General features: G+C 32.5%; 1 protein-coding gene across 1 annotated transcript in view; it reads right to left on the bottom strand.

Moving 5' to 3' along the window:
• Positions 1-10,411, bottom strand: part of LOC109541487 (CUGBP Elav-like family member 4) — a 350,630-nt gene extending 340,219 nt beyond the window's left edge. Inside the window, exon 1 of the mRNA XM_048661803.1 lies at positions 10,009-10,411. Within this exon, the coding sequence (XP_048517760.1) occupies positions 10,009-10,068 (60 nt within the window). The 5' untranslated portion in view covers positions 10,069-10,411. The remainder of the gene's footprint in view (positions 1-10,008) is intronic.
• Between the last annotated feature and the right edge of the window lie 992 nt (positions 10,412-11,403).

An 11,403-nucleotide genomic window follows, 5' to 3' on the forward strand; every position in this document is an offset into this window, starting at 1 on the left:
CAAATATGACACTGACAAGCGGGAAGTTTCGCACCTGTTCTGGAGATTTCTAGAACTATCTGGAATACCTGGAGAAAAGTATATAAGCGACGACGAGAACCAGACAGGGGGAGTGAAGTGACAGCCGCGCCTGAGTGCAGAAGAAGTTAAACCCGCGAGTCGGAAATCCGTGTTTTCCGTGTGTTATTGTTATCGTTTGTGAAGTTGACATTAATTTAGAAGTTAGTTTGTTCCTGTTCCGTAGTTAAAGTTGTACCGAGTGGAATAAAAGTTGTAAGCTGAAGAAAGAGTTAATATTCGGCCATCCACGGTACAATATATTTGTTGAAAAACCGCGTTTCTATATGTGTATGTATGTAAAGAATGTAAGGTTATAAATTGGGATATCAAATATATTTTTTTTCAGCCAGTTCCATTACGGTTACAAGTCAGACCCGAGAGGTAAATCCTTTATCGGGATTTATTTCGTTACTTCTGCTCTGCAAACTTTAAATTACGTGCCCCAGCCGCACGGCTACCTAATGGTCAGTGACTGATGCTAAAAAGAGGAGAAAAAAGGTGTTGTTTGTTGTCGGGCATACATAAATTGATTTGCAACTTTAGAAATTAATTACACGAGCCGCGATAAATGTGAAAGGATTAAAATAGTTGTGTTGAGTTTATCATAAATCACTCCAAATAATATACTGCAAACTATAATCATAGATTTAGCCGATTTACAAGTTAGTTTCCAGCAATGTATAATTAATCCCTAGTCTGCTGGTGGTAAATGTTCAGTATTACTTAGAATAAAGAACAGATTTAAGCAAGTAACACGCGAACTCCGCATATTTGATGAATTACGTAAATAGTGCAAAAAAGTTTTGAAATATAAAAACGTAATGTCATGAGATTTTGGCAACATATGGGATACGAAAATCACATAAAAGTCTGAGTGGAACAGTTTATAACTTAATAACGCTTCACAAACTCCTCAAAGAAAATTTCCTCACCTCCGTTATTTGAACATAAATATTTGATCAGCTCCATCGTTAAATTATGCACCGATCAAAAACTTACTACACAATTTCATCCGCATCAAACTTCCCAATTTCGAACGGGACCGAAAAACTTTCCCAAATTAAAACTGCCTGATACAACCGCTTATTTGTTTTTGAAACTTGGAAACCAACTTATAGCCGTAATTGTAAATTTATTAGACAGTCCACGAAATTTGTTTGCTTTTGCGGGGCTGCAGCCCTATGAATGTGCTTTATACGTTCAGTTGTCGACTTCCTTGAAACAACAATAATTGAAGTTTCAGGCAAAGTTTCAGCACTTTGAAACTATGAAGTGAAATGTTTATTGCGCCGTTTTCATCAAATTCTAAGCAAATAGATCGACTTGGTTTATTTCATAATATATTAGTTCTATCGCTTTAAATCGATTTCCAGGAAAACTATAAAATGCCCTTACATTTATGGCAGGTTTAATTTAAACTCGGTCGCACTAATGCAGATCTTTTAAATCTGCGAACTCATAGTGGCCAATCAGAAAAAAATCTAATTACTTTTGATTATATCTGGCAAACGACGAATAATTCTTGTTTTCTATTCATTCATCAATTTTTAATTTGAATTTTAATTCTGTTCAAATACTTACGGTAGAATGACATATGTATATGTAAAAATGTTTGTGATACTTCTAATTTGTACGTACTTTCCTGACTGTGTTTCAATTCCAAATTAAAATCAAATCCTGGGTTCTTCCGTCATTTATTGTTTATTTATCAATTAAAAAAACGTTTCGAAACGTTTTTTTAATTGATAAATAAACAATAAATGACTGAAGAACCCAGGACTTGATTTTAATTTGATACTTCTAATTGCAAAGTTCATGTTGAATATAATGAACATTGGTTTCGTTGACTTTCAGGATAAATTTGCCTACCTTTATCAATGTATTTCATTTACGAACAAATATAGTTTTGTTTCGTTGTGGAAAGATGCGAATTCAAAAACAATAAACATTTATATTTTCAATTTTATGAAAAAACTTTGAAGCGTGGGTAAACCACGTTATGTGACCCATCCTGTATCATGTTATACCGTAAATATAATTCTAAACCAAAAATTCTAGTTCAATATCATGGAATATTTTCAACACTTAACCAACAAACGAAATAGCATGTGTTTGCCCTCCAACTACGACCGATTGATTACAAATATGTGCTACGATAAAAGAACTTCCTCTGGCTAACAAAGTAATACTTCAACGTTTTTATCCGGCCAAGGTAATAAATCACAATGCCAGAAGTCAATTCATTGAATAAAACTCGTAAAATTTAATGTAATGGCATCTGGAAACACCTTAACCACAGTTCTTATGCTTTGATAAACTTATTTATGGCAGAAAAGAATTACCACAAGTCGAAAATAACTCCTGCTGTTTGTACTCGAGATCCTGTTCCATACGGTTTCGATTATTTGCTGCTTACTTTCAACCAACAATTATTATCAGACCGGCTTCTATTTATTTCTAACAGAAATGTTGTACGGGAAAATGATTATTTTTTCCACGCGTTGAAACTACCACGCTCAAACTCTTCAGTAAGCAATGATTAGTGGATTTTAGCTTTCACAAGGACCAAAGGAGGTTGAGGAATGTAGAATAAATGCATTTTATACGAACGGAAACTGTTCGAGTAAATAGTCGAAATTGGAAAATGTAATTGATTTTTCTAACCAACTTGATGAAGTTTGGGGAAAAAATGTAAATGCTTCAACTCGTTCAAATGGATCTTTTAATATATTTGCATGGAAAAAAGCTGTCAATTCTTCAATCCAAAATGTTCTGTTACACCTGATTTTTTATAATATAGGCTTTTAAATTGAGACATGAAATGACGCTAAATGGTATAAAACTATTTCGCTAATAAAAATTTTTTTAGTTAAAGAAGATTGAACGATTAGAAAGTAAAGTGATAATTAAATGTTAGAAAATAATCAGAAAATGTGCCCATATTTAAGAGCGCTGGCTTAAGAGGAAACAACAACTATGATTATTATTAAATCTCGATATATTGAGTTACAAGAGTGCTTTATCTTAATTAAATAAACTAAATTATATTTCCACACTGAAGAGGAATAAAGATTAACTCATCATAAAGATAACTAATATTCACATTAGGACTATTGAACACATTTGTTTAATTTGTCAATTATGAGAATATTGATCCTAAATGATAAACCATGAAAACAATTTATACAAATATAGGTATGTTTTTTGCACTATACATATATAATTTGGAAATATATATTCGGCGTGTTGTCCACTCGTATAAGTGAACATTCACATGTAAAAGCTGAAAGCTTCTGTAGATTTATTACTGGTTTTGATAATAACTAGGTGACAATAGTTAATTATACGTCAAAGCATCAAATAATATGGCCTAAAAATAAAATATAACCGGAAGTATATACCATTACCACATGAAACCAAATTTAGGTAGAACAAATAAGCAAAAGCGATTCGCGTACAGCATCGAACTTACGTTTTACGATTGCTTCATATTTTATGCGTCCAAGGTTTAAGCACGTGGTAAATTCGCCTAATTTTAGAAATAAACTATTCTAGGCTTTAATGGGTAATTCATCTTATGCTTGCATCAGCGCATTTAGGTAACATGTTGCAATAACTTTAGAAGCAGTTTTTAAACTATTTAATTTATAGAAAGAAATCAATCTGTTCTCAGACCCTCAGGAGTATATGTGAAAAGCAAAAAAAAAACCCGAACTAATATTTACATTAGTTAGCATGATGATAAAAGTGATAGGTCCAATCTATAAAGCTGAGTGGTATACTTTGAACACTTTTTATCTAATATAATCTATCTAATGATATGTTGAAAACGCCGCATATCAGGTAATCGATAATTATAGGTTAATGTGTTATTAAATATTTATAATCCAAAGTGCTCTTCGAACTACATTAACAGACAAAAACTTCTGAAAAAAAGATCCGAAAAATTACGCGTACGTGTCTTTATCACTTTGCCAAAAGTAATTTATTAAATTGGCCAAAATGCGATGTAAGAAACATCGCACAACAACCAATATTTTCTCCACTTTTCCCATATCTAACGGAAATGATTTTGGTAAAAATCACCTACTAATAGCATTACTCTCGAATACCATTTTCTCATTTCATTCACTATAAAACTACTTATAGCGTATCTGAGATATTGCAGATCGTCTTTATTGAATCATAAATGCAATGTCTTATGTATTTTATGTTTTCCGAAAAGCGGGATATCGCATAAAACTTTTACACAAAAATAAATAGAAGGAACGCTTTAGAGGGTTTACGTCGCGCTGTAAAAAGTTCGTGACAATGTAGCGATGCGGTTAATTTTGCTTCACACTTTGAGCTTAAAGTGTCCAGAGGTAGATGCGATGTATGCAAGTATTGCCGAAATTGCAATTTTCGTGCCAGTGGGCAGATGTTTAAAAAAAATTGGTATAACGAAACAAATCGAAGCAATTCAATCTTATAATTAAGTCGTGAGTTTAATTTGTTCAAAACCCGTAAATATAGAGCGCATTACATGCAAATTTCATTTATGTCAATAGACGAAAGAACAGACTTTGTTGAGTGTGTTGACAACACAAGTTTATTTACACTACAACATAAGGTAACTTTCTTGCCATTTTGCTGGTATTGTCCCCCTCGTTATATATCAAAATCATTAGTTGATGTAATTGTCTGTACAACGATTCACCCCGTACTTTAATACTGATGGTATGTATCCGATCCAGAAGCTTTTGAGTTCTTAAATTTATTTACTGCCTTTCGAATTTCTTCTATGGATGGTTCTGCCACAGGGAAAACTGCTGTGTGGTATCTATTTTCATAGTAGTTTTTTCGTGTTTCCACCTCTTCGTGGTAGTGGAGTATCACGTCTCCATTATCGCTTTTCAACATAGGAACCGACCTGGCCTGATATTATCGTTTTTCGTCTTTTATTGCCCTATAGAATTCGCGTATTTTCGACATTCATGCTCTTGTTTTTGTCTTTTTATCAACTTGTTGGTTTCTTTACAAGTGTTTGCATATTTTTCTCGCTTTTCAGGTGTATCGTGTTGAAACATGGCTTTTCTAAAAGTTTCTCTTTCATGCAGTTTTTGTTGACACTTATCCATGACTTAGTTGTTGTCTTTTTGGTTGTCCCGATAATATTCCTGTCTTTTTTATCGTTTGTTCAATATAGTTCCACAAACCTTCAACATCCAATGTGCGATTTGCATTCTCAGTGAGTTTCTGTTCCAGTTCTTGTTAGTATTTTTGTTGATCTGCTGGATTCCGTAGTTTATTTTTTTGGTTTTTATGACTCGATATTCTGATTTGGAGTTGGCTTTTACGAGAAAATTATCTCTAAGGCTTCTTACATCTAGGTATCTCCCATGCCTAGCGTCCACCACGACATGGTCAATCTGGTTACGGGCCACATGCTAGTTAAATACCCAGGTTTGTTTATGTATGTCCTTATGATGGAACATTATGGACTTTATCAGCATGTTGTTAGCTGATTCTAGTAGTTTTTGTTCGGTGTTGTCCGTTTTCATTTGAACTTCATAAGTATTAAGCAAAAATTTAACAAGATTGAAAAAACAATTTTTAGTTATTTAATAGGAGCAACACTTCAACTCTGCAATATACAAAACAGACTGAAAAATACAATAACAAAACATTACGCGCAACAACATTATTCCAAAACCTAAGACATGGAACAATAGGAGTCAGGTACTTTTTATACATCCGCCTAAATAGATAATTGAAAATATTTCAGCTAAACGTTATCAGAAAAAATAGATGAATATAAGGCAATTCGACAAACGTGCATTTAGATAAAAATTTATAAACTAATAGAATGTGTTAAGATGTAATAAAACGAATCCTACATATATATACTCATACATGTGTAGAACCTAGATCGCTATGTAAAACTTGAAAAAATAAAAAACTCAACTAGTTTCCAAAATTTGAAGAATAGATTAAGCGGAAGTAAGCAAAGAGTGAATTTCCTGCAAAGAAACTCAGTAACTAAAGGTCAAAATCCAGTCTAGATTGAATGGAGATATGGGCCCACCAGCCAATAAAAAGACAGGAACAATTGAAGCTTTAAAGAATGCTTAAATCGCAAGGAAATGTATATCAACTGATTTGATTTCTAAATAAATTTTTATAACTGGAAAACTTCTTAACACAACAAGGTTAAAATATGTCCTTGATGAGTGCGAGAAAGCCAAATGTTAAATATGCCAAATTTCCTAATCCTGTTGTGAAAAATTTGCGTAATAACATTTTACCATGAAAAACTCCTTTTATTAAATATGAATACAACAAACAGCTCATTGAGATAATGATGCGAGCGAAGCGCCACTTTCCGGATTGCTCTGAAAAAAATATGAAGCCACATTTTGACCAAGTTCAACAGGTATTTAGGTTACATAATTTAGCACTGAAGCAGAAATGGAATTGTAAATATTCGAATAGGGTCTAGGGGGCCTATGACGGTATTGCAAAAGTTTATACAGGTTTGGATGACCAGAAAGGACAAAATTACATCAGAGCGAACCCAACAGATATGAAAATAATTCAAAGGATTTAAAGTTCCTTTCTGAAATGAAAAACTTCTTGGACAGGTTGCAATTTAATTTGAACGACAAACGAAAGCATTAATTTTTTCGTTTAATGAATGATCAACTAATATTAGTAGAACCGATATGTTTCTATCTGCATAACGTTATGCATGAGATAAATACCGCAAATGTTTATCATGTCGCTATATTTATAATAGACTACAAAAAAACATTTATTTATTGTTGTATTTTAAAGAACTTAATGCGATTCATATGACAAAAATACATATGAAAATGCTAATGTATGCTTAACGCCAGACGCTAAATTATAGACCACGGAATTTCATATAACCCAATCATTAGGGGCGACCAAAACGCATTATGATCCTAGCAACTAACCACAAAATGTAATTTATAAAACGCAAAATTGTGTTTGCTGAAAGCATTTATGCAGTTATTTAGCATTATTCTTGTTAGTGCCCACCAATTTGCCACTATTTGTACATAAATAATCGAGATTTTAAAAATATGCAAATGTACTCTCAAAATATATAAATGGAGCTAAATGCACTGAGGAAGATTCGCATGGAAACTGAAGCGAACAAATGTTGTTCAATAATTAAATTTTAATTGGGGCTCAGATATGCAATATCTCATATGCAGACATATGCAATTATTGAATCGACTTTTGCTGATATAAAATATTTAAGAACAATAGGTATGAAATCGAGTTTGACTGCAATAAATCGAAATGGAAATTTCGTATTATACGTGTCTAGAGTTTGCTGAAATGAATAATAAATAAAGCTGTTGAAAGCAAAGCAAGTATTTCAAAATTAATAATATTTTCAACTTGTATATTAAAGATTCAAAAATATTAATTTGCATAAGCAAAAATGAATTGTGGGAGTAAATCTGCGTAAGCGTAAAGATATTTTATATAGCTGAATAATATTATAAAAAATATATCATCATGTTAAAAATATAAATGAATAACTAATTCGATTAATAACTTGAGGAAGCGTAAGATCAAGATAATAAAAGTCATACGAATTAAGTGACAGATTTTTATTAAAAGCAGGAAAATAAACATTTTTCAATAGCAAATAATTAAGCCATAATTATAGCTGTCTGTGTAATGCCACTTATTTTTTGAAAACATCTTTTTACATATCGCCCATATCGGCTACCAAATAACAGGTAGGCAATTTATCTCAATACAAAGCTAAAAAATCGCTGCGGGATGTGAGAAAAGTTTAAATAAAACTAGTTTTAGGCGTGACCCCAGTGGTAGCCGAATAAAGATAAATGGACATGCATCGCATGTGTAATTCTACATTCTAATCATGATGAATAGTAAACATTCTTTGGTGGAAATATTTTTCTAACTGGGCAAGGAAATAACACAGCGATCTGCTGCGTCACGTTCTATTTTCGACCGAAGGAAATCGTGTATTTTCAATTTCTGGTGTTATGAACATTTATCCAATAAGGATTGAACTTTCCATATGTTAACGCTATTTTGCATTTTCAATGGTCAGTGTATATTTGGCCATTTTCATCTGCGGCAAATGTGCGCCTGGAATAACACGAATAGCTAAAGAAGTTTGAAATATTGTTTTATAATAATAAGAAACTCACAACACTTTCTAACTCTAGTAGTTGTTGGCAAGTTGATTAACGCTGTTTAATAGGAGACAATATAAATCAAATCTGGAACACAAAGTTCACAATCCTGAAAATGAAAATTGCATGTTTTTTACAGTTGCAATACATACAGTTTTACATATACAGTTTTACATATACAGTTTTTTACAGTTGCATTATAAACCCCAATCTAAAATGTTATTACAAGTCGAGCCATTCTCTGCATTTTATGAGTAAAACTTGCAATTCATATAATCGCGCTAACTAATGTTGACCTTTAATTTTAATGTGTTTACATCAGAACTTACATTCATAACTTTATTTCTGGAATTTTTAACAGCGGCCATTGTTCCGATAGTAAAAAATAGTGATTCAGAAAATGACCTGTGCGAAACGTTTTATCGAATTAGATGCCGTTATTTTAGCTAGTAAAATTGCGCTGATCACGACGAATAATTGATACAAATCTAAAGATGATTCTTTCATGTAGTTAAATTATAATTTTCTTTCGGCACAATTCATACTTTTACCATGTAAAACAGTTTATGTCAAATCTTCATTTTTAATAGCAAAAATAATCGCGAAATTAATCAGAAAAACTTGAAACTAAGAAAAAAAAAACAGTGTTTAAAGTGTTGCATCAATGAGTATTATTACTATATGAAAAAACACACATGCGATTTATGCTGGACATCATCAATCTTTACTCTTGAATGTATTGCAAACTGACTACATTATAAATCGTTAACTGCAATCTCTTAGCACGACGCAGCATATCTTTCAAGTATAATTTTAAGCAGATTAACTATAAATTGAGGAATATTTAGCTGAATTAACTTAATACTTGCGCGTTGAGATTATATATGTCTGAACATAGAATCAAACTTTGTCCATTTGGATCAGACAAATAAGGAAAAATTTACAGGAATATAGAATAACATAATAATTCCATATTGAATACAGTCACTAATTGATATTTTCGAAAAATAATAATTGCTTCCGGTTGCTGAATTACTTTTAGAAAATATTGAAGCTGAAGATTTTAAATAAAAATGTTAGCAAATATTGTGAACTTGCAAACTGTGTAACTATTGCAATAAAGTTAAGAAAATGAAAATGAAGGTGGTTAAAAGCGGCCCATAGCAACGAATATTCATTTTCGTTTAATTTATTAGGTTGCTCAAAATTTGACCTCAGTCTGCAAAAACACTAACTAATATTTCACTTATAAAATGGTGCATTATTTACGCTCTACTTCAACCAAACTTGTTGTGAGTTTTAATCGTACTTCAATAGCAACAAACGGAATATTTCTTCTGTATTCCAAGAAGTGGCGGCCTTTAATACTATAGGATTCCAAATTTAAACATGTTCCCAATGTGTTCGAAACTGCTTTGTTAGAACATCTTTAATTCAAACAATAATTTAAAAATAATATTAACATAATTTTATCCCGCCATTGCCACCAAAATTTTCTCAGATGTCTGCTACTATAATTCCATCCATAAAATTTCATAATGAAAAATAAATATTTCAAGTCGTAACTCCTGGGGCCGTTTCATGCGCATTCCTTTATGTGAAGATACACATACATTCCGCTTAAATATACGGCTATTGATGGTGAAAAATTACAATTCAATTCAATTTTTCTTAACCATCCCTTATAAATTGATACTATTAATAAAATATCGCTGATTTTTCGCATAAATTGTCAATTAATATTGGAAAGTCTTCCACATACCAAAGTTGCAGGGTCATAATAGGCCAACAGCTCCGGATAGACAAATAAATCATATTCCATTGTGAGTAGTGTCCGTTGTGTTCACTGAAAAACTTCACTAGAAAGTATCACTGACAAAATTGTAACTAGTAGTAAAAGGTAATTTGATTATGTTGCAGCACCTCCGCACCAAAGCCAGTACAAAGAGACACGTATGTTCCGTTTTTCCAACAGAAAATTTTACATAAATAAAGTCCCGATCTCGATAAAAACCAATCTAAACGGAGAGGCAATCTGGGCCCCAACTGGGAAAATGGAATAGTTTTTTACTCCGTCGACATGTTTGTTTATATTATCGCGTGCCTGCCGGTTGAAGTTAAGCATAACCCAAGTTCAGAACGCGCGCCAAGCAATTTCCAGGCGTTTTTAGCTTCTGAAAAATACGGGAACGCTGAAAAGCTGATCCCGATTCGACCGATTAACTATTGCTCGGGTATTGGCAGGATTTGAAACATCTAGTTGAACTGGAATTATTTGCATTTCTCGGTTCACTGATTCCGAATATCGCACGTTAATTGTTTTTCTTGACTCCACTGAAAAACAGCAGCAGTTAAACTGAATAATGCTGAAAAGCAAAAAATCGACGGGGAGATACAAGCTGCATGATTAATTAACACTAACAGGATATCCAGACCGCACACAGTAACGAAATTATTCCATTTTCTATAATGGAGGGTTAATTTGGATATGGCAGGCCATTGAATGGAAATTACCTGCAAAACCTTCGGATCGGATGCCCCTTGATTTTATGTCAGGTGGCCATAAAGTGCAAGAAGTTAATGAATATATCGGATATCCAAATCTCTAGTCTCTTAATTAGAGGATAAAGTCAAAAAGTGTTTAATTTGGCAATGTAATTGGCAAAGGCTGTTCTGTAGCAACAATTTAAATCTTTTTCAACAGGTCTTAAAAAAAAACAAAAATTGTCTGCCAGTATATTTGCCAATTTGTTGCAAAAACTATGAAACAGATATAAATCGCACAACATAGCTTTTTGAAAGCAATATTCTTTAGAGGTTATTGTTTTAAACTTTGTTTTCCGTTCAGTGCCAGCTTTCCAGAAACAGTTGGATTTTGGTCATCCATGAAGAAACACGTTCACTCGTATTTACGACAGGTCAGAAATAAATAATTTTCTACTGCCGCCTGAAGGTTAAAAAAATCATCAAGTTCATCACTGGATTAATTAGGAGGTTAAGATTAGTTAAAATTAACACAACCTGTTTAAGTAACTGATCATCAAATCACCGATTTGATGAAGGAAAAGCAAGAAATGGAAACCAACAGTGACAATGACACCAGTGAGTAAAAAGGATCAAACCCAACAAAAATTTAATGAAAATCAACCATGCCAGT

This window comes from Dendroctonus ponderosae, unplaced genomic scaffold (genome assembly GCF_020466585.1).
Source record: "Dendroctonus ponderosae isolate FM_Combo_2020 unplaced genomic scaffold, Dpon_F_20191213v2 Dpon_F_20191213_1, whole genome shotgun sequence".
Classification (NCBI taxonomy): Eukaryota; Metazoa; Arthropoda; class Insecta; order Coleoptera; family Curculionidae; genus Dendroctonus; species Dendroctonus ponderosae.